The sequence below is a fragment of the Apodemus sylvaticus genome, chromosome 10 (assembly GCF_947179515.1).
Source record: "Apodemus sylvaticus chromosome 10, mApoSyl1.1, whole genome shotgun sequence".
NCBI classification, from domain to species: Eukaryota; Metazoa; Chordata; class Mammalia; order Rodentia; family Muridae; genus Apodemus; species Apodemus sylvaticus.
In genome coordinates this window covers 1,901,056-1,924,238 of record NC_067481.1, presented here as the reverse complement: position 1 = coordinate 1,924,238, position 23,183 = coordinate 1,901,056, and the positions used below count along the sequence as shown (strand labels likewise).

The 23,183-nt window shown below is 51.7% G+C and overlaps 2 protein-coding genes across 5 annotated transcripts; both read right to left on the bottom strand.

Moving 5' to 3' along the window:
* Positions 1-333: 333 nt before the first annotated feature.
* Positions 334-12,902, bottom strand: P4hb (prolyl 4-hydroxylase subunit beta). The gene is made up of 11 exons (XM_052195064.1): positions 12,653-12,902; positions 11,502-11,708; positions 8,710-8,843; positions 8,470-8,607; positions 3,916-4,020; positions 3,704-3,829; positions 3,274-3,474; positions 2,739-2,859; positions 2,452-2,633; positions 2,250-2,336; positions 334-1,273 (listed from the first exon to the last, which is right to left on the bottom strand). The coding sequence occupies exons 1-11, from the start codon at positions 12,801-12,803 to the stop codon at positions 1,196-1,198; spliced, it is 1,530 nt and encodes a 509-aa protein (XP_052051024.1). The 5' UTR covers positions 12,804-12,902; the 3' UTR covers positions 334-1,195.
* A 6,163-nt stretch (positions 12,903-19,065) lies between these two features.
* Arhgdia (Rho GDP dissociation inhibitor alpha) lies at positions 19,066-22,534 on the bottom strand. Of its 4 annotated transcripts, XM_052195503.1 has the most exons (7): positions 22,437-22,534; positions 21,666-21,698; positions 21,089-21,300; positions 20,904-20,987; positions 20,609-20,685; positions 20,465-20,528; positions 19,066-20,378 (listed from the first exon to the last, which is right to left on the bottom strand). In XM_052195503.1, the coding sequence occupies exons 3-7, from the start codon at positions 21,276-21,278 to the stop codon at positions 20,179-20,181; spliced, it is 615 nt and encodes a 204-aa protein (XP_052051463.1). In that variant the 5' UTR covers positions 21,279-21,300; positions 21,666-21,698; positions 22,437-22,534; the 3' UTR covers positions 19,066-20,178. The 4 variants fall into 4 exon arrangements, with proteins under 4 accessions (XP_052051463.1, XP_052051462.1, XP_052051464.1 ...); XM_052195502.1 differs by lacking the exon at positions 21,666-21,698; XM_052195504.1 differs by lacking the exons at positions 21,666-21,698; positions 22,437-22,534 and adding an exon at positions 21,963-22,110.
* Between the last annotated feature and the right edge of the window lie 649 nt (positions 22,535-23,183).

Sequence of the window (23,183 nt, the reverse complement as noted above, 5' to 3'; positions counted from 1 at the left end):
CTTTAACACCCCACAAAGTAGATGAGGACGACACTGAATATCTGATCCTATTGTCTCCATATGCAGAGCTAACGTGTGCCGCTGCTGGGGTCAAACTCAGGGCTTCATAAATATTAGGTAAACACTCGAGATTTTTTTTTTCTTGGAGAGTTGCATGCCTGGTCTCTGGACTTCTAGACGGTATACCTTCTCGAGGCTCAATCCTGAATTTAAGGTTATTGTGCAAGACACATGTGTGACAGCATGCATGGCAGGTGCACATTGTCCCTTTTGGTGGCAGAATCTCAGCTCAGCTCCTTTGGCTCAGAGATATAAAGCAGAGGTGACAATGGGTAGTAAAATTTCAACTTTATTTAGCCAATGAGTTCAATTCCAATATCATGGTAGAAATGCCGTAAGAATGGGCATTTCATTCAGCCTCAGTGTCCTTGGCTGACTCCCAGTCTGGGAATCAAGGGCCCCAGTTCTGCCTCACACAGGCCACAGGCCACAGGCCACGCTGGAAAAGAATCCAGCAGCCACAGAGTAATGTCCCACAGCCGGCTGGTCGGCAGTCCTGGCCTGAGGAGAGTGCGAGCTGTCCAGGCCTGACTGTGGCCTGGCGGCAAGCCACACTGTCTCTTCCACACATGGGGACCCACCCTCTGACAGGATGCAGAAATCCCCAGGGTAAACGCAAACTACAAAGCCATGCTACCATGGCAACACTAGTACAAGGTGGAGAGTGAGCCACACCTCCTACACAGGGCAGGAAGGAGTCTCAGGGAGGGCTGCCATGGTGGGACAAGTGTCTGGACATCAGGAAATGGATAAAAGATGAAACATCTCACAGATGAAATTTGAAGTGATAGCATAAACCTCTCTAACAGGAAAGACATTACCAGTGTGAGATTCCCAAACATTTTAGCAAGCACTTGGGACAAAATCCACATACAAAAAAGTACACCACCAATTAAAACAAAAGGCTGCCCTTCAGATGGGCTGGCTGGACAGAGATCCCTTTCCAAAATTGAAAAGCAACAAAAGAAGAGACAGGTTTAAGTGTACGTGTGCCAGATGAGTGTGGCTTCAGAGAGATTCCCTGGGTTCTGATGGCGCTCCCTCCTGGGGTGAGGCTCAGGCTCCGGAGATGTGGGCTGCTGGGAGCGTGGCCCACCGAGGTTTTGGGTTCAGGCGCCGAGATCTGGCTTCTGCACTACAGTTCATCCTTCACAGCTTTCTGATCATCGTCTTCCTCCATGTCTGGCTCTAAAGCTTCTTCTAGGTCCAGGTCCTGGATGCAGGAAGGGCCAGTTAAAGGACCAAAGCCGCACCACGGCTGCCCTCAGTGAAATCAGCACTCACACTAACGACTGGTGGGCCAGAAAGGGTCTGGTCACCATCACCAACAGTGGCTTGGCTGATGGAAGTTCTGAGTATAGTAAGGCATGAGGCTTCTGTGTGTAAGGTAAGACACAGCAAGTCCTCCTGTCAGGAACCCCAACTAAATCCACCTTCCAACTAGGCATGGTTCTAGGAACCTGGCAGGGACAGGCCCGGCACAGGCTGAAGCTGAAGCACAGTAGCTGTTGGTTACTTTCCCAGGCTGTGTGTGGCAGTGCCTTGCAACAGGAGGCAACACCTACTCTACTCCCCGATAGATCCCTTGGGGCCAGTATACCTCTTGCTTCAACAGGGTTTCTAGGTAGACCTCAAGGACACATGCCCTCAAGTCCTACCCTGTCAAACCCTGAGCTGCCTTCTGCTTCCTCCATATCAGCAACACCATAGCAATGGCCACAAGCTGAGCTCTCCAGGTGCAGGTCTACTGAGAGGCAGCCCACGTCCACTCTCTAGTCCAGGGCTAACAGAGCATCGCACACAGTAACTAGTATGTGGCACCCACAGAGCAAACAATAGCCAATTGGCCAGAAGTTTAAGTACACACTAGCAGGTATCAGCCGGGCAGTGGTGGTGTACAACCCTGATTCCAGCACTCAGGAGAGCAGGTGGATCTGTCAATTTGAGACCAGCCTGGTCTACAGAGTTCCAAGACAGCAGGGATACAGAGAACCCTGTAGGATGGCTTTGAAAGGCACCTTTAACATCCCTGTAACACTTAGACAAGTGGTAACCGTAGAGCACTTCTTTCCAACCAATGGCAAAGTCTAGGGTCACAGTTGTGCCACCCAAGTCTCTAAGTCCAGGCCTGAGCTGGCCTCCCCAGGACCCAGAGCTGGCCTCCCCAGGACCCAGAGCTGGCCACTCACATCATCGTCCCCTGCTCCATCCTGGCCACCGCTCTCCAAGAACTTCTTAAATCCGTCCAGTGTCCGCTCACCGTTGTAATCAATGACCTGCAGGAGGGAGTAAAGAGGGTTGAACTGGGCCGGGCACAGACAGCAGCACCCGCTGCACAGCAGGAGTATCTGAAGAACTGTCTGCCCACCAGCCCAGCGGGTGAAAACGCACCGTTCTGTCTGCACTTGCTGGGAAGAACTTCAGCGTGGGAAAGCTATGCACTTTGACAGCTTCCACCTCGTTGGCTGTTGAGTCCATCTTAGCAATGATGATATTCTCATGATCCTTGTATGTCTCTCCCAGCTTATCCCAGATGGGGGCCAGCTGCTTGCAGTGACCACACCAAGGGGCATCTGAAAGAAAGCAGTGCTGAGGCCCACCCTGGACAGATACTGCAGATGTCTGTAAGCTGCGAGCCCCCATGAGACCAAGCTGGGAACCCAGAGACCCTCACTTACAGAATTCAACAAACACGTTCTTCTTCTCATCAAAAGCAACCTCTTCAAAGTTTTTCCCAACTAGCACTTTTACTGGCTGTTTGTCCCAGTCTTCAGGCAGTTCTTGGCTCATCAGGTGGGGCTAGAATGGAGAAAGAAAGTACAGTTAGGTACAATCGCACCATGCGCCAATCCTGGCATAGCTAAGACACACTGTACTCCAGAAACCAGAGGTGATGTTGCCAGGAATCTGGTTAAAGAGAAGGCTGAGTCTTCAATGCTGACCAACTAAACTACAGAGCAAGTGTCCTAGTGGCCTGGAAGCTACCCTAGGCTAGCACACCAGGACGGAGTCTGTCGATGGTTGTCTCCCCCTGACCCTGCACATTACAAGGACAGAGACAGAGCCCTCAAAACATCAGAGGCACCAGGCTAAGGAACTTGTGTTAACATCTTCAGAGTCTGAAGGAGATAGTGTAGGAAGCACAGACACTGGATCCCACGGGTAGCACCTACTCTATAAGCTTAACTGTATTACTACAACCCAGGCCCACACCTTGATCTTTCCCTCCAGGAAGCGGTGGCAAAATTCTGTGATTTTCTCAGCCGTCAGCTCATCTGACTCTGGTTTGTACTTGGTCATCTCTTCCTCTAGGGTAATTAGCCGCACTGCCGGACACTCCTCCTTCTTCAGGCCAAAGAACTCAAGTATGCGCTGGTTGTCAGTGTGATCGCTATCAATGAAGATAAACAGGATCTTGGGGGAGAAAAGACACATTCAGACAACTTCTGGACATATGCTCGCACCCTTGAAACAGCTCTGTATATCTTGAGTCTGAGGTTGCTTAATTAGAGTAACAAGTATTTGCTAGCCAACAGGGCTGGCCCAGTAGACACCCACACCACGGACCCTCGTGGGCAGCCCTACAGAGGACCAGCAGACTTCTAGTACCTGTGAAAGAACCCAGTGTCCTAAGGCAGCCCACCTTGCCCTTGAAGCCCTCAGCCGCTTTCTTGAAGTTGCTCAACTTGCCATCGTAGTCAGACACGCTCTTGGGCAGGAACAGCAGAATGTGTGTCTTGATTTCACCTCCAAAAATCTTTGGAGCTGTCTGTGGAACAAGTAGCAATTACCTGTCTGTTCTTAGACCTTCTCCCCAGTGGCCCAGGGCCCTCCCACTCTACCTCAGAGGCCCACCTGTTCAGTGAACTCAATGACCAACGGCAGCTGGTTGTGCTTGATGAAGTCCAGCAGCTTCTCCTTGGTGATCTCACCCTCAAAGTTGTTGCGGCCTTCATCAAACTATGGGCAGAAGAGGGGCTGTGAGCTTTGTGGGCCATTCAGCCATTCAGAACAGTGACCATCCCAACAGCCTAAACTGGATACACCCACCACCTTGTCCACAAGCTAGTGGCAGGTTCACACCTCATGCCTGGTGGCTCACGGTCCTGCTGCTGCTCTGACTGAACTGCACAGGCTTGAGTTAATGTCGTCTCTGCCAGGCCAAGGCAGCCAACATCACTACAGAGGCTTCATGCTCTTACTGAACAGAGCAGGAATCTCCAGAGCTAGATGTTGAGAAGCTAGGTACTTGTTTCAAAAAATAGTGGCTCACATAATATGATCCTCCTAAGGATGAGGTTGGAGTCAGGGCAACAATGATGACGGATCCAGACCCTCTAGCTACCTGCTAGATAAAACTACTGTGCAGAAAAACAAAGATGGCTGGAGATGGCTCCGTGGTTAAGAGCACTGGCTGCTCATCTAGAGGACCTCAGTTTGAGGCCAGCCTGGCCTACAGAGTGAGTTCTAGAACAGCCAGGGCCACACAGAGAAATCCTGTCTCAAAAAACAAAACACAACAACAAAAACAAACAAAAAAACTGGCTGATGACAATTAATAACACAGTAAATACAATTAGCTGTTACACTGTATGGTTTAGGAAGGACGAGGGGTAAAAGCCTGTTCCTGTTAGATACCGGAATAACTACTGTTTTCCAATCTCACCATGTATGTAACCTTGGTTGGCCTCAAAGGCCTCCCATTCCATGCCCAGCTTTTTTGGCTAATTTGGATTTTTTTGTTTTGTTTTGTTTTTGTTTCTAGAGATAGGGTCTTATCCTGTATTCCAATCTGACCTCAAACTTGTGATCCTCCTGCCTCAGCATGTTGAGTGCTAGGATTATAGACATGTACTACAATACACAGCTTATTCCAAACACTTCTGAGCTAATACACTTCGATGCAAGGATGTGCGTGCTGACTGCTCATCTTTCTCAATGGCCATGTTCTACTACACCTCCCCAAAGGTCAGGAGGAGGCAGGGGCCACCACAGTACGCACAGCTCTTCCAGGAGCACAGTGACCCTCTCAGCACCACACCATGCACTTCACAGTTGCCTGTAACTGCAGTTCCAGGGGATCTAAAGCTGTCTTCTAGTACTTGTGAGCACACACCCATAAACAGATACACAAACACACACACAAGTAAAAACCATAGGGGGGGTGAGCAGGTGGATGGGGCATGGGCCTGGGGGGGTGAGGAATACTCACAGCAGGTTACAGCCAGGAATGAGCCTGTTGTGCCCTTATATTCCGACTGAGCCTACAGGTACAGGCTTCTATACCATCTTCCCCTCACCAGCCACAATGAACACAGAATGGAATGCATGAGGCTATCTGGAAGCTGAGTATTCAGGTATGCTGGGGAGTTACCATCACCACCCACGTGGAAGCTGAGTATTCAGGTATGCTGGGGAGTTACCATCACCACCCACGTGGCTCCGGCTCCTGCCACCTCCCACCGGAGGGCAGCATGCAGAACTGACTACCTGGTTTGGCCTGCCATCCTCCTGGCAATATAGTCACACAGTATTTCTTTAGTCTACTGTGGTAAAAAACAGCTCTCATACAGTGTGAGCTGCTGCAAAGAAGCCTGGCTTGAAAATCTCATCCAGAAGCCAAAACTGTCTCTGGTACAAACAAACAGCAGCCCCACCAGATCATGACAGACAATATGCAAGCGGCCTTGGATGACTTCCCTGGTTCTACAGCTCTGTCCTCAACCCAGGTTGTATGTCATCCTTCAGGCAGAACACAAAGTAGCCGCTGACCTCACCCCATAGCTGGCTGGCTCGGCCTCACTGGGGAACTTATCTAGCCCTGTTAGTCTACCTCAGAGTTCCCTAAGGCAGAGAGGAAAACCCAGCTGATTTAGCAGGTAGAGCTAATATCCCAAAGGAAGAACAGTAGGAAGCCAGACTAGACCAGAGAAAGACTATAACTCAAAACAAACAAAGAAACCCAAAACTACTGAATGTGTTTATACACTCAGGAGAGGAAGATCAGAACTTCAAGGGGGGCAGTCTCAGCTACAGAGTTAAAACTAGCCCAGGCTACACAACATCCTGCCTAGAAAAAAAAAAAGTGTGTGTGTGTGTGTGTGTGTGTGTGTGTAGGGGGGGCTCAGTGAATAAAGGACTGAGTGCTTTTACAGAGGACCAGAGGGTCAGGCTCCAGCACCTGCATCCCAGACCGCAACTGTCATCTGTAACTCCAGCCTGGAGTCTGTAACTCCAGCCCCGGGGTATTTAATGTCTTCTGCTGGCCTCTGCAGGCATCAGGAATACATACAGTTCACCAGACATATGGGCCAAATACTCAAACATATATCTATTAGAAGAGTTTATCTTTGAGAAGATGAAAAAAACCACCCAAGAACCAAACAATACCCTGACTTGAATGAATTTTTCTAAAACCCAAAAGAGCTTTTGCTCTGTTAAGACTTCATCCAGACCTTTCTCCTACCTCACATCAGATAAGATACCTTAAAATCTCTGGAGGAATGTGGAATGTAGCAAGTCATCTAATAATGTAGCAGTTCTGCTCTCATTAGGTCCTCTGGTGGGTGAAGACACCAGCCAAAAGCACTGCTACCAGCTGAGGAGGTGTTCCCGTGTCCCGGGCAGATGTCTGAACTATTTTTCACCTCCAAATTCATTCAACCTCAAACTGGTGAAACCTTTTCAGAGACTGACAGACAGACAGACAAGGCAGAAAGACACAGATCGCTGTCAGGCACTAGGCTAATACGGCTCCATCCAGTCAGACCCTCTTAGCTGTGTATCATCTGTCCTCAACAGTCTACACACCCTACCTGGCTGACGTGAGAGTCTCTAAGGAACTCTTATCTTTTTGGTTTTTTGTTTGCTTTTGTTTCAAGACAGGGTTTCTCTGTGTAGTCCTCTCTGACTGCCTAGAACTAGCACAACAGATCAGGCTAACCTCCAACTCAGAGATCTGCTTGCCTCTGCCTAGGAGCTAGGATCAAAGTTGTGCCCCACCACCGCTGGGACTTAATCCCCATCTAGGTACAGCTGAACTGCAAAACCACCAGTGGGTATCACCTTGCCTCTCGGGACAAAAGCCAAAGCAGCCCGTGGCCCCTCAGCAGCACTGGAGTCTGCTTAGTTCCTGTGACAGGAAGGACATGGTGCCTACAGAAGAGTGACAAAAGGACTGCAGTCTACAGGAGTTTAGGGGAGTTAGCACAGGTCACACACCCAAAGGCTCGGGAGCTCTTGTGGAGCGAGGCTGAGGAAAAAGTCCTACAAGGGCTTCCCTGGCATTGTGGAAATAATACCACTAGACTAGGAACTTAAAAATGGAGAGATGGGCCGGGCGGTGGTGGCGCACGCCTGTAATTCCAGCTCTCTGGGAGGCAGAGGCAGGCAGATTTCTAAATTCGAGACCAGCCTGGTCTACAGAGTGAGTTCCAGTTCAACCAGGACTATACAGAGAAGCCCTGTCTCAGAAAAAAAAAAAAAGAAGAAGAAAAAGAAAATGAAGAGATGGGGGCTGGAGAGATGGCTCAGCGGTTAAGAGCACTGACTGCTTTTCCAGAGGTCCTGAGTTCAAATCCCAGCACCCACACGGTGGCTCACAACCATCCGTAATGAGATCTGATGCCTTCTTCTGGTATGTCTGAATACAGCGACAGTGTACTTCATTGTAATAATAATAAATTATTATTATTATTATTTTTGGTTTTTGGTTTTTTTCCAAGACAGGGTTTCTCTGTGTAGCTGTCCTGGAACTCACCCTGTAGACCAGGCTGGCCTCGAACTCGGAAATCCGCCTGCTTCTACCTCCTAAGTACTGGGATTACAGGCGTGCTCTACCAAGCCCAGCTAATAAATAAATCTTTAAAAAAAATAATGGAGAGATGGCTCAGTGGCTAAAAGTGACAGCTGTTCTTCCAAGGGATCCCAATTCAATCCCCCTATCTACAGAGCAGCTCACAACTGTCTATAACTCCAGTTCCAGGGGATACGGCACCCCACACACAAATGCACATAAAATTTAAAAGAAAAAAAAAAAAGAATGTTTAAGGTCAGGTATGTGGCTCAGATCTGTAATTCCAGCACTGGAGGGATGGAGGCAGGAGACCTGCCATGAGTGAAGGCCACCCTGGGCTACACAGTGAACTCAAGGCTAGCCTGAGCTACAGGGTAAGACTCTACCTTGCCATAACTACCACCTTGGACTGTTCAGGAGACCCCGTATGTCAGTGGTCAAGGAAGCTGTTCCAAGGCCACAGTGTGAAGTGGTTGCCATAGCACAACTCCAAAGAGATGTAGCAGAGGTCCTTGCTCACTAGTCATCCCATCAGCCCAGCGTGGCCCCTCCCATTATAAGCAGTCAACACCACCCCTGTAGCCCAACATGTGAACTGCCCAAGGGCCACTCACCTTCTTAAAGAGGACCACCCCATCCTTGTCCAGCTGGTACTTGGAGAACACACCACTGTTGGACGTTATTCCAAAAGGTATATCATCAATAGCTTCTGCTGCTAGCAAGAACTGCTTGGCAGAATCTGACTCTACATTCTGGAAGAGGAAGGGAAAACAGAGGTGGCCAACCCTAAGCAGTGCGGGACCCCTCCCTCTGTAATGACAGCAGACAGACCAAATGGGATTCTAAAGCTCTACCTTGAAGAAACCGATGACCGTCACTTCGCTCGAGTCCACCAAGGACTCTGCAGCTGCAGTGTCAGACAGGGCTGTGGCTGCTGGGCCTGTGCGCTTCTTCAGCCAGTTCACAATGTCGTCAGCTTCCCTGCCAGCTATACCCCAAACAAATGCAAGCTCCTGTCAAACAGGGTATCACCCATCCTGCCAGGACTTCTCTCTTCTGAGCTGTGCCCATGAGGCTCAAGATAGGTCAGCATATGCAGAATATTTTGCCTAGAGCAAAATACTCTCCTATAGAACTGGTAAAGCCTCTGGATCCCAGAAGAGCCTGGCGTGGGACTCATCAGGAAAGTGCGCACATCTGAAAACATGGCCTGCTCGCTAGGCATTTCTCCCCAGTCTGCTTGCACTGTCTACATTTCCTTCAACACCAATGTTTGTCCAGTGCAGGGACTCCTACAGCACTCACACAAGGCTACGCCCCTGGAGATGTGGGGTTAGTCAACCTCAGCGCTAGCTCTGCTGCCCCAGAACAGGACTGACTTGACTCTGACACCACAGGTGGGCCAGGTGTTCCTGTCTGCACCTTGCCCTACCCACTTCCTAGCTGGATAGGAACTGGAAAAATAGTGTGTGCTTGAGTGCTAGTCAAAGCAGACACGGTGTGAGGAGAGTGAGCCTGCTCCCTCCTTAAGGGAGAGGCTGATAGACGACGCCCTCCTCCTGGACTGGGCCTTTTGGACTAATCAAGGCATGTCTAATATTGGACTTACCAGGATTCTACAGCTCAGTGCCAGTTTCCAAACAAGACACGGCTCACTCAGAAACCCCAGAGGCTAGCTGAATATCAAAGTAATTGTGGTCATTTAAAAAAAAAAACTTTTTTTTTTTTTGGAGACAGGATTTCTCTGTGTAGCCCTGGCTGTCCTAGAACTCACTCTGTAGACCAGGCTGTCCTGGAACTCAGAAATCTGCCTACCTCTGCCTCCCAAGTGCTGGGATTAAAGGCTTGCGCCACCACCACCTGGCCTTCTTTTCTTTTTTGAGACAGGGTATCTCTGTATAGCCCCGGCTGTCCTGGAGCTTGGTCTGGCCTTGAACTCAAGAGCTCCACCTGCCTCGTGAGTTGCTGGGATTAAAAAAGTGTGCCACTACTACTTGGCTAAGGGAAAAAAAACCTTAACTTTTATTTTTCTCATTTAAATTTTTGATTGGAGACAGGGCTGGCGAGATGGCTCAGTTGTTTAAGAACACTCGCTGCTCTTCTAAAAAGCCCTGGGTTTGGTTGCCAGCATCTACACTAGGTGGCCCACAACCACCTGTAACTTGAGTTCTAGGGGATCCAACATACTCTTCTGGCAGAACACAACCAAGATAAACAAATATACTCTATGCTTCAGGTGTGCACACACACACATACATAAAACACAAGTAAACACAACATCATCACACCCAGTTTGTGGAGAGGTCATGACTATTCAGTGCTTCATACACGCTAGGTTAAGTGCTCTACCGACCAACTGCATACTCCTCAGATGGGGCCTGACTGCAGACCTGGATGGCTTAGATCCCACACCAGGATGGCCTCACACTTGGAATACACCTCTGCTTCCCATGTAATGATCGTAAGCATGAGTTAATAAACCAAGTTCTGGGAAAAGAACTTTCTCTCTTTTTTTTTTTTAAATTGATAGGGTTTTCTGTGCAGCTTTGGCTGTCTCGAAACTTGATCTACAGAGCAGGCTGGCCTCATGAGTTCTGCCTGCTTCCCAAGTAATGGAACTAAAGGCATGCGCCACCTCCGCCTGGTGGACAGGAACTTTCTATTCCAAAAGTGAAGCCATGTAAAAAGGATCACAGAGGGGCTGGAGAGATGGCTCAGTGGTTAAGAGCTCTTCTGAAGGTCCTGAGTTCAAATCCCAGCATCCACATGGTGACTCACAACCATAATGAGATATGATGCCCTCTTCTGGATTGTCTGAAGACAGCTACAGTGTACTTACATATAATAAATAAACCTTAAAAAAAAAAAATCACAGATAGCCTAGGGAGATGGCTAACTCATACTGCTGCTCATGGGGAGATACAGATACTATATATGACATATGTTTAAGTGTGTATGAATAAGTGCGTGTTGTTGATCTATATACCAGGCTAGTCTCAAACTAGAGATCCACCAGCCTCTGCCTTCCAAAGGCTAGGATTAAAGGTCTGTGCCACCCCATCTGGCTGAGATCCAAGTCTTTTGCTAAGTAGTAACTAATTGCCTCTATCAAGGTCCAGCCTCCATGAAAATTCCTTAAGCGGTGGATGGGTAAACGACGGAAGCCCTGCATCAGTTACCAACAACTAGAATGCTGTAACTATGAAAGGGTCCCAAAGGGAGAGGCGCAGGGAGGATCGTGAATGCCTGGCCTGGTACTGACACACTGTGAGTGACAGCTACAAAGCTGTCACCCAAGTGTCACGCCTACACTATCTGGAAGCACTGCATTCCTGGAAGCACCAATAGTTCGAAGCCCCGTGTGTGCAGCGGAACACATGCCTCCTCCTCCTCATTGGTCAATCACCAGATAAGCCCTAGTCAGTCAGCAGGCTATTCAGGAGATCAGCACAGATGTGACACTTCCTGTAAAGTACTCCAAAGGGGGAACTTCCTCTCTGTAGCTCCCAGTTGCAAGAGTTGATATAGAACCCATTTGAGAACAGGGCCTCCCTAAGCCTCCGCAAAGGTTCCCTACCTCTAAGACATACTCCTGGTTTGCTCTGAAAGCCTACGTAGTCATTAAAGGTCAGTGCTAGGGTCACACCTGTATATTCCTTTGGGGAGGCTGTGTCTCCATTCTTGAAGAACTTGATTGTGGGGTAGCCACGGACACCATACTGCTGGGCCAGGTCAGACTCTTCTGTGGCATCCACCTTTGCTAGTCGAATCTCAGAGCCTTCTGCCTTGAGTTTCGCAGCAGCTTTGGCATACTCCGGGGCCAGAGCTTTGCAGTGACCACACCATGGGGCATCTGTAAAAGAAACCAGGATACTAGAAGGCAGTCCTCCATCCAGTCTGTTTCTTCCCTTTGTACTTCCTTTCATAAAAACCTTATCAGCACACCAAGATAACCCCTCTTAACGCATACAAGAGACTGCACTGATAGCTGGTGCTCTTGGGCAATATCAGGACAGAGGCCACGAGTGACAAACCAATCTTAATCCTTACTTTGCCCTGTGACCACCAGCACTGCAAAATAATCGTGACTTGTAACTTTCTACTGCCCCCCCCCCCCAGCATTCAGGGTCAGGGTATCCCCAGGATTTACCACTCAAAAAGTAGGAAAAGTTAAAAGGTTGCTGGCCCGGCACTATACCTAGCAAGAACGTGCCCAGTTGCCAATCGATCCAAAGCTGTACTTTCTAAGTGTGGGAATGTGACAATCTGTCAAGGCAGCCTGACAGCTGTGTTGGAGTTCACATATTTGTAAGTAGAAGTAAAGGCTTAGGATCTGGCTTGCTTCCCGGTAAGGAGAATACGGCAGGTTACAGGTAGAGTGGGCATAGTAAATAGTGTTGGATCTACTCTCTCGGAATTGCTAACTGCTCACACAAGCCATTCAGTTTCCCCCGCTAACAGAAGGTTCTGGCCATGTGGACGTCGTGCACAAAGACACCTTCTTGATTCTCAACCCCGCGGTCACCCTCAAGGAGCCCTGACTACGACGACTTCCACTCTGGGTAGGAAGGATGCTCTTGGAAAAACTGGAAGCAGAGAACCTTACAGTAGGTGCTCCCGCGAGGTACAGCTCGAGACCGGCCAGCCCGTGCTCCATGGGGCAAGCTGAGGGCTACGGGCCACCGTACTCAAGAGGGGCTGGCCGCGCAGGGCAGTGTTGGGTGCCGCCGAGGGCGGTCCAGGGTAGTCCGTGGACAGGGGGCCCTGCCCGCCCGGCCAGGCCCACGGCGCACTCACAGAACTCCACCAGCAGGTAGTTGTGCGCCGCCAGCGCCTCCGCGAAGTTGCTCTTCTTCAACACTAGGACGTTGTCCTCCTCCTCCAGGGCGTCGGCGCCCACCCTAGCCGCCCAGGCCAGGGCCAGGCACAGCAAAGCACGGCTCAGCATGTCGGACGTCGGCAGCGGGCGGGGCAGTCGGGTTGGCGCCGCCGGGACAGGAAAAGCGACGAGAGCGCGCGTCGATCCAGACCTCGCCTTTATAAATCCTGGGCCGGGGACGCGCCCACGCCTCCCCCTCGCTGCGCGCGTCAGCCGCCGTGCGCATGCGCCGTGTAGTGCCCGTCGATTGGCCGAGGAGCTGAGAGGCCCGCCTTTGCCCTGCGAGGACTGGACACCCACTCAAGGCTGGGCCACCAAATCGAAAAAGACCCGGAGGCCTTTCAGTTCTTGCCTCGGATTGGCCACAGTGCGCGCGCGCACGCACAAACCCTATGTGCCCCAGCGTCTGATTCGCTGGCGGAGGCGAACTTTCTCTTTCTGGACTTCTGACTGGAGACTTTTTCCACACCTTCCACGCGTCTGGAATGGCCACTGCTTTTCGCTGCCCGGCCGTGTGGCTCCTGATTGGCCGAGAGATGCGCGTACCCAGCCCGATTCTCCGTCGAACGTGGCAGTGGGCGGAGTCCCAGGCCCTTGGGCGGAGCTACGCCTGCGCCTCCGAAGCCCCTCGTGTTGCATTCTGACTGGACCGCGTCTCCGTACTGGCACCGCCCCCGAGCCCCCGCCGGGAAGTCCGGAATGCCACTTCCGGCGCGCGTGCGGCTCGTGCAGTCCCTGCCCAGGTCCTGGGTGATGGACGCCGAGGTTCGTGGGTTGTGCTTTTCTCGGCGGCAGGCGCTCTCACGCGTCAGCGGGCGTCGCGGTTGCTGCCGGGCGTCTCCACAGGCTGCGGGCGCGTTTCTCGGGTGCCCGTTGCTTGTCCGAGGCTCCTGTCCACCGGAATGCGGTGCCGGAGACCTCTGCGGAAGCCCGCTGGGGAAGTGGTGAAAGCAGTACGCCGGTCCACTTTATAGTGACTACATGTTGAAATGGCACTTGGGTTCGTTGGGTTGAATAATAAAGCGGTTTGGCTTCTGCAAGTCAGCCTTTCTATTGCCTACGAAATTCACATTTTGTCTCGGTTGGACTTCCTTTTCCAGAATCATCTGCTTTGTGTCTATCCCTTTGTGACTTAGAACTCATTCTGTATACAGGCTAGCCTCGAACTTAGGAAGTATTTAAAAATCTGCCCTAACCTACTGAGTGCTGTCGTTAAGCATTGAGCAGTCCCTGTCGACGTTCAGTCCATCCTTTTTCTTTACTGCTCAAAGGCTGTCAGCACCGGACCTGCTCTCCGCCCCCACCCCGTAGTGCTCACTCATTCTAGCACTTCATTTTTCGCTTCCCACTACAAAAACTATCCTGATAGTCAGGGGTCATTAGAAAAGGGAAACACCCAAATCTTAAGTATATAGATTGACTAATACTATACTGCTCTCAGAAATATCGTATATGGTTTTGTATTTTGATGTTTTATTTTGCTTTTAGTTTTTCAAGACAGGGTTTCTCTGTGTAGCCCTGGAGCTCACTCGATAGACACCAGCCTGGCCTCGAACTCAATTTCTCTGCCTCCTCAGAGTGCTGGCATCAAAGTTGTGTGCCACTACTGCCTGGCCCTTGCTTCTTTTGCGACATTGTAAATAAGGACATGTATTACCTTTCCTACTAAGAACTTCTCTTACCTAGTGTGAGTTTCTTACCTTGAAGACCAAGTCCTCTGTGCACCAATTCCATTCAGTGCAGGAAGAGAGGGTGTCAGATTGCGGTTGTGCTCACTGGGAAACCTTCACATGTATATGGGATGACTTTACAGGCCTAGGAGGGCAATGAATCTGCTCTTGAAGCGTATGTAGTCTGGCAGCAGCTTGGCTAGGTGCATAGTCTTTTTCTCTGCCTATTTGAAGTGCCCGTATACATTCCCACACTTAGGTACGATAGAAAGTGCTCCATATCCCCTGCTGTCTCCCAATGTTTTTGTACCTGCCTTGTGCTGCTGGCAGTGGTGGTACATGCCTTGATCCCAGCACTTGGGAGGCAGAGGCAGGTGGATTTCTGAGTTCGAGGCCAGCCTGGTCTACAGAGTGAGTTCCAGGACAGCCAGGGCTATAAAGAGAAACCCTGTCTCAAAAAACAAACCAAGAAACCATCATTTGGAACCAGAGACAAAAGAATTAGCGAGACAGTGGTGGCACACACCTTCAATCCAGTAGTCAGGAGATAGAGGCAGTTGGATCCATGTGTGGCCACCCAGGTCTACACAGCAAGTTCCAGTAAAGCCAGGGTTACACAGAGAAACCCTGTCTCAAACAATGGAAGACGGGTATCATTTAGAAGGCTTGCTGGTATGGCAGAATTCCCTTGTACCCCAGTACCTGAGAGAGGCAGGTGGCTTGGTTCTTTCTGTCTTGTCTCTGAGGCAATCTCCCCTGGCCGCCCAGGTGCTCTCTTTCTGTAGCCCTATATTGTTTTGAAATTCACTATGTAGAACAGCCTAGCCTTGAACTTTCAGCAATCGTACTGCCTCTGCCTGTAGTCACTGGAGCTCCATGTATACTCCACGGTTCCCTTTAAGTCCAGGAGCTGAAAGACAGCACAAGCTACTTGAGAACTTGTCTCAAAAAAAAAAAAAAATAGTTTCAGGATTTTGGTAACTAAGTGCTAGGCTTTGTCTATGGAGGGAAAAGAGCAGGGGGTGGGGGATGGGGGGGTTGTTGAGTATGATAGTTTAAAAGACAACTTGCCTTCAGGACCAGGACTAAGTCTCAGCTTGCCTCTGGGCTGCCAGAGTCAGACACAAGATGGATAAAACTCTCAATGCAGGCAGCTGCCCTAACCACATAACAGAGTAGGGCTGCTGACCTCGTATGAACAGAAGGGGCAGCTCTGAAGCTCTCCTGATGATCACACAATCTTAGACTAATGAGTTCTTCAAATGTCTGTTATCAGGGCTGGAGAAATGGCTCAGTAGTTAAGAGCACTGACTGCTCTAACAGAGGTCCTGAGTTCAATGCCCAGCAACCACATGGTGGTTCACAACCATCTGTAATGGGATTTGATGCCTTCTTCTGGTGTGTCTGAAGACAGCTACAGTGGACTCATAAATAAAATAAATAAATAAATCTTTAAAAAAGCCGGGCAGTAGCCAGGCGTAGTGTCACACGCCTGTAATCCCAGCACCTGGGAGGTAGAGGCAGGCAGATTTCTGAGTTCGAGGCCAGCCTGGTCTACAGAGTGAGTTCCAGGACAGCCAGGACCACACAGAGAAACCCTGTCTGGAAAAAACCAAATCCAAAAAACCAAAAAAAAAAAAAAAAAAAAAAAAAAAAAAGTCAAGCGGTGGTGGCGGCATGCCTGTAATCCCAGCACTCTGGGAGTCAGAGGCAGGCAGATTTCTGAGTTCGAGGCCAGTCTGGTCTATAGAGTGAGTTCCAGGACAGCCAGGGCTATACAGAGAAACCCTGTCTCGAAAAAAAAAAAAAAACAAAACCAAATCCAAACAAAACAAAACAAAACAAATCTTTAAAAAAAAATGTCTAGTCACCAAACCTAGATGGTATTGTGGATGCCAACAGCACTTGCTGACAGGAGCCTGATATAGCTGTCTCCTGAGAGGCTCTGCCAGTGCATGAGAAATACAGTGGTTGATGCTCACAGTCAACCAATGGACTAAGCACAGGGTCCCTAATGGAGGAGCTAGAGAAAGGACCCAAGGAGCTGATGGAGCTTTTAGCCCCATAGGAGGAACAACAATATGAACCAATCAGTGCCCCAGAGCTCCCAGGGACTAAACTACCAACCAAAGAGTTCACATGGAGGGAGCCATGGCTCCAGCTGCATATGTAGCAGAGGATGGGCTTGTTGAACATCAAAGGGAGGAGAGATCCTTGGTCCTGGGAAGGCTCAGTGCCCCAGTATAGGGGAATACCAGGACAGGGAAGCAGGAGTGGGTGGGTTGGTGAGCACAGGGAGGGTGGATGGGATAGGGTGTGTTTGGAGGGGAAACCAGGAAAGGAGATAACATTTGAAATGTAAAGAAAGAAAATATCTAATTAAAAAAAAAGTTTTTGAAAAAATGTCTGCTACCTCTGTGCCGACCTTTTACACGGCCATCAGTCGCTGCATTGTGAGTTTGTGAGAAGCCAGAGGGAGGCCTGAAAGTTCTTGGGCCCTCTGGGTTTGTTGAGAGGCCAGATAATATATGGGTAGTATATCCCGACCTGAGAATGCAGGTCAGATTATCTGAACATCTCCACGGCCTTGAGGGCCAAGCTGGTGATTTAGTTCTGTTTCCCCAGGCCTGTCTTACATCTTTTTTTTTTTTTTTAATATTTTTATTTTCTATATTCTTTGTTTACATTCCAAATGATTTCCCCTTCCCCAGATCCCCCCTCCCCATTGTCTTACATCTTCTAAGAGCAGCTGCCAGTGCTGACAGGAGGGGTTAGTCTGGACAGCTCTAGTATCAAGGTCCTGAGACCCACACTGGCTGTTGCACATTTTCCAGGCCCTTGGAAATGCATCAAACTATCCTTCAGGAAGGAGCCTCAGAAAAGGTGCCCATTGACTACAGGTTGAGTTATTGGTGGTTTCGATTATATGGTAGGAGTTCTCAGAACCAAGCAACTCCTTTTTAACTTGCAGGCTTGTCAGGTGTCCAGTAGGGTGGACAGCAGATTGAATTCAAGACTGGTTGCCTTGGAGGGTGAACTGAAAGAGCTGCTGCGAGCAAGGTGGGAGGCAGGGGGATGGTGTAAGTGGCCGTGTGTATAGTGACTTTGATTGGTATAGGATTGTGCTGAGCATAGAGAGGCTCTGTAAATCACAGTAGCTGATGGCTACTTATACACAGCATGGAAGCTGACTGCTCACCAACTTACCTATAACCCATCAATTTCCTCAGGAGGAGGCCTGTCTGTAGGTAGCTGAAGAGCCAGAAGCTAGGGAATTGCTGGGAGTCGTAGTCAGAAGTTGGTAGGGAGGACACCTAGCTCCTGAGGGAGAGGCAGGACTTGAAACACCAGGCCACAGGGGCAGGTTAGAGGAGTGAGATAGGGAGGACCTGGTTAGACTTGGGACCTAGGCAACACATCATGCACTTTATGAGGCCACCCTGAGTTAACCTGCACTGGGAGGAGCCAGAGCAAAGTCCTGGTTGTTGGCAGTGTGTCTGCACACTTCGAACTTAAGGTCCGAGTTCACACAAACCAAAGCTGTAAGATTAAGTATCTTGGTCCAATGTGAGCTTCAGAAGTCCCTACTTGATAAACAGCATTGCTGAGAGCATGTAATAAAAAAAATTTAAGGATGTGCTAGGAGACTGGTTGGCTCTGCAAAGCTTGGAGAAAAGGCCTCACCCTGCTCAGGCCTCCCTGACTGCTGGGGCCAGGAAGAGCTCTGGGAAAGAACGGAATCAACAATTTGGTTGCCTAGAGCCAGGAGCTGCTCTTATCAGGTTAGTGTCCTGCGGAAGGCTGGTTCTTGGGTTCCGATGGACTTGGGAAAGATGGCTGACATGGCCTGATCAGCAACAAGACAAAAAGGCATCTTCAGTCCCCCTGCACTAAAGGGGGACACTTTCATCACACTAATCAACCCCGGCAGACCCCAAGCCACGATTGGCAGGGCCCCAGGAAAGTAGCCGATGACCGCTAGCAACAGGACACTGTCCAACCGCTTTACTGGACACCCTAATCAGAGGGTGGTTTTCCAAAGCTAGCTTAAGGCTAAAAAGGGAAGTTTTTAGTCTGACTCCTGTAAAGGCAGGGTGGGGCTTTGAGGTTACTAGGTGCCTTTGGGTGTGCGCAGAGACAAACAAGCAATCCTGCCTCCCTGTGGTCACTACTGAGAGCTACACAGGAGCCCATTAAGGCTTAGTGGCTTTTCAGGGTCCTGTCCTTTCTACCTAGGCTCTAGGTGCTCTAGAGAGCACTGTGCCCAGATGTGCAGAAGCTGCCTCGCTAACCGACACGGGGCACTCCGTCACCAGGGTGACCTACACGCGCAGGTTGTACAGCGCCAGTTCCAGCAGTTCAGTCTTCCTGCAGGGCTTCTGTTATATAGCATGCATACTCAGGGCAAGTCCCAGTCAGGGTAACTTAGATAAGCTGACTCGGGCAATCCCTCTATGCCCAGGGTCAACAACGTGACCCACAGGCCTGGGGTTTGTTTTATATTCACATCTCCACAGGGAGGCAGTAGCAAAGACAAATGGGCTGTTAGTAGCAGACAACCTTGTATTCAGGACATATGATCTGAGGGACCCCCACCCTCCACTGGATTCTTGCCTTTCCCTACAAACCCTCAACACAAGTAAGATAGACCACACTTCCCAGACTCCTTCAGGGGTGTTTATTTCCCAGTCAGAAAAGAAGCAGGGACAGGCTCCTCTGCCTGTTGAGGCTGGGCCTGGCAGACACCACACAGGGACTGGGGATAGGGAGGGGAGGCACAGGAGACAGCTCCCAACTGTGTGAACTTGGTCCCACATTTGTCCTGGCTGGTCCAGGGATGGTGGCACCAAGAACCAGGGCAGAGGCGTCAGGCCAGCTAGCCCAAATGGAGGCAATAAATACTGACAGGCCAGGCACGAGTTCGGGCCACAGGGCCCAGGTGAGACAAGTAAGGCTCGGCTGGCTTTGTCCCTCAGGGCTCTCATGGGGACAGGGGCTCTGAGTACTGCCTACAAGGGACAGAGAAGGCAGAGGAATGAGGCACCCCACCCAGCCTCCTAGATGGGGCTGGAGGCATTTAGTTTTGGCAATTGACCCTCCCCTAGCCACTGGAGCCACCCCCAACCCTGGCCACCGGGAGGGGAAGAGCTGGCCAGGCCGCAGGAAGCAACAGCAGCACACCCCAGGCCTCCTCTGGGTGGGTCACCAGGATGGGGACGGCAGACAAGGCAGGGACAGGGGGACCACATGCTCATGCAGACAGGGGAGTTAAGAGTTAGCGACGGCCCCCAGTACACGTTCCACATGTTAAGGCATCATGGTTAGACAGTGACTGACAGTGATGGATGACCTGGCCAGGGAGTGGTGGGACTAGAGGACAGACAGCCCAGCCCTTCCCCATGCTGAGGGTTCCTCAGCTGGAACAGAGACAAGGTGGGCTGGACAACCCTGACAGTGTTCTGTTCCATCCTAGAAGCCAGGGCCTGAGGAAGGGAAGACAGAGGGAACCTGGAGGGACACAGCAGATTGGAGGCCTGGGCTGGGACCCCTCCCCCACTGCACAGGCAGAAGCAGCAATGTGACACTAGAGACCACAGGGGCCTGCGGGCAGGAGGTGGAGGAGGGGCAGACAGAAGAGCTGACTGCCTGAGGGGACTAGGGAGGACTGGTGAGGGAGGGCCTGTCAGCACTTTGGTTTGGGGTAGGTAGGGGTTAGGGTGGGGCATGTCGGTCCTTCTGTCTGTCCGCCGCCCTGCCCGCCTCCCAGCTGGAGCTCAGTCCTTCCATTCCTTTTTGATGGTGAGATTCCACTCCCAGGACAGGTGGTCAGTTTTGTCGTCATCTGTGAAGCGGGACTTGATGTTGTAACTGCCCCGAGCAAGCATGCCTTTGGGAGCCTCCTCCATGGGTGTCAGGAACTCATACTCCTCAGCCCTCGGGCCATAGCTCCCGACCATGTAATCAGTCTTGTCAACTGCAGGATAGGAAAGGCAAGGTTACAGGTGATACAGGCCCCTCCCAGGCACACCGGCTTCGAGATCCATGGGCCCGCCCACTCACTTTTGACCCCTTTCCTGTATGTGTGCTGGATGTACTTCATGCCTGATACGATCTCTCTGTTCACCTGTGGGGACACAGAACCAGGGTCAGATGGCTCCCCATTCTCGCTCCTTGTTTCCAGGCCTCTCAAAGCCTCCACCTTACCCGGAAAGAGATTTTTATCCGATACTCCACACCTTCCTTCAACACAAAAGATTGTTTCTTGAAGCTCTCCAGATCACCTGTATTGAGGAGGAGGTTCAGCTGATTTCCTGAAAGGCTTTCTGCCCTGCCCCCACTCTCACTTTCCCACTTCATTCCCTGACAAAGCAGAGCCTTGGCAGGCCTCTAGCTGCACTTCCCCTCTGCTCCACCAGAGGGCATCAGTGCAGAAAATTATTTTTAGGGGTGGCGGCAAGATGCCAGCTGGCCCCACCCAGGGACTCTAATACCAACTCACCTGTCAGGTCCAGTTCCAGAGGGCCTGGGGCAGTGCTGCATACCAAGGTCAGGCGGGTGACAATGACGTTGGGGACATTGGGGTCTGCAGAGTGAGAGTTAAGAGTCAGAGTCCCATCCCTTAAGAAAGAGTAGTCTGGAAGGGGGGTAGCAACAGGGTTGGCTGAGACCCTCCAACCCACCTACCTGCAGAGACAGCGACTCGGCCAAGCAGAGCCTCCTTGTACTTCCGCAGGCTTTCGTCATCCTTGTCCAGCTCCTGGATCTCCTGGATGCTCTTCTGGGCTGGCGGCTTGTAGTTCACAGAGTGCTCGTCCTCCTCGTTCTCTGCGGCTATCTGAGCGAGCTGCTCGGCGGTGGGCTCCTGCTCTGCCATGCTCACCTCTAGCTGGGGACACCTGCGGGTGGGGCGTGAGCAGCACTGTGACAGTCCTGAGGCATTGCACCCTCGGCAGACCCTGACACCTGCAGGGAATGCCCAGGGGAACTTTGGGAGGAGACGGGGTAAGGACGCTGCCACTGTCCAACCCAGAGGCCCATCTGAGAGGACTACACTCCCAGCAATGGGACCACAGCCTGTACCTCGGAGAAGCAAAATACCTTTCCTCCAAATCAACAATAAAAAGCCTCCAGACGGAACTGAACTCAGACGCACCGCTAAATCCCTGGGGTCCTGCTGCTGTCCCTAGCTGCCCAGGCACTCCTCTTACTGGGCTGGGTCACCGAGGTAAGTTCTCCTACAGCGGGATGCTCTGTATCTTACCCACGTGCAGGACAAGGGTCTGTTTGTTCGTTCCTGCCAATGGAACACTGTCCTAAGCTCAACTCTGTGATGACCGCTTAAATCCCAAGAGCCCATCCTAAATATGCAGGTCTGTCCTCTCTAGTGAGCGTGAGCGTAGGCAACTTGGGAGCTGGGTACCGCTTGCAAATAAATCTCAGGAACCTGTCTCTGGGGCCCTGCCTCTAAACCGTCAGTGGCGGTGCAGAACCGACCCGGACGGAAGCGCCCAGATGCCTTTCAGTTCCGCAGATCCCCAAATGTCCCTCAGAAACCCACTGTGATGCCTGCAGGCGATTCGCAGCGGTCGGGGGAACGGCCCGGCCCTTGTCCCTCTGAGAGGTGTCCGCCAAAGAAACACAGAAAGCGTTGTCCGATTCTGGGAGGCTGCAGACGACCCCGCCCGACGCCGCCAAGCGTGGCCGCCGGCGACAGCATCAGGGCGCGGCCCGCACTTCCGTAGGGCCCGCAATCCGAGCGGGGCGGGGCCGCGCGGCGGGAGCCCCGGGCAAGGCCCCGCGCTGGACCCCGCCCGCGAGGCCGAGGGAGGGGGTCCCACCGGCACCGGGCGCGCAGGGCCCGGCAGCGGCGACCCCTCCGGCAGGACCTACATTGCCTCCCTGGCCCGCCCCGCCCGCCCGCCGCCGCGGTGACCGCGCCCCGCCCGCGAGCGCCGCAGTCGCCCGCGTCTCCGAACAAAGCCAACCCACTCCCCTCACGCGTCGCGCCGTGCCGCGCCACGCGCTCACTCACCGGAGGCTCGACCGCCGCTCTCGCGCTCCCTCCCGCACCAAATGACGAACGTCGTCCGCCGCCCGCCGCTCGGACGGTCACTTCCGGGGTCACAAGACTTCCGCTCTCGCGGGCGGGGTCGCCGTTGCGCATGCGCCCGCAGGGGGCGCGGGTCGGCGCCATCGCCATTTTGCTGCGGGCCTCGTGGGAGCGTCTCGCGTGGGCTGGCAGGGTCGCGCTTTTTATCGAATGTCTAGTGCGAGTGTTTGTGAAACGGGAGCCTTCTCTTCCAGAGCATCATCGCGCGGTCGTTCTGTGGCTCCTAGGGTTCCCTGATTGCTATGCCTGGCCCTTGTCCCATTGTCTCCGGAATCGACTGAACCACAGTCCTCAGAGACAGCAGTGCCTTGTAGCTGTGCCGCCTGGCGCATTGCTTTGGGGACTGTGTGCCCTCCAGAACCCCGTGTATTATAAGTTGTTTGGTTTGTTTTTGGGTTTGAGAAAGGGCTTTTCTCGTAGCAGGCTGGCTGTCTTGAGCCAGTCTCCTAACTCTTGAGATCCCCCTGCCTCTGCTCCAGCATGCTGGGATTCAAGGTGTGCATCACCACCGCCAGGCATAATTCACAACGTTAAGGATTTGGCCTCCTTAGCGCAGGGCCTGGCTAGGGGATTTCCTGTGGTTCGCTTGTGCCAGCTACAGTTCCTCCTGAGGATTCAGTTCCTCCTACTCCATGAGAGCACTTCATTGTGGCTTCTCCCAAGTGTAGC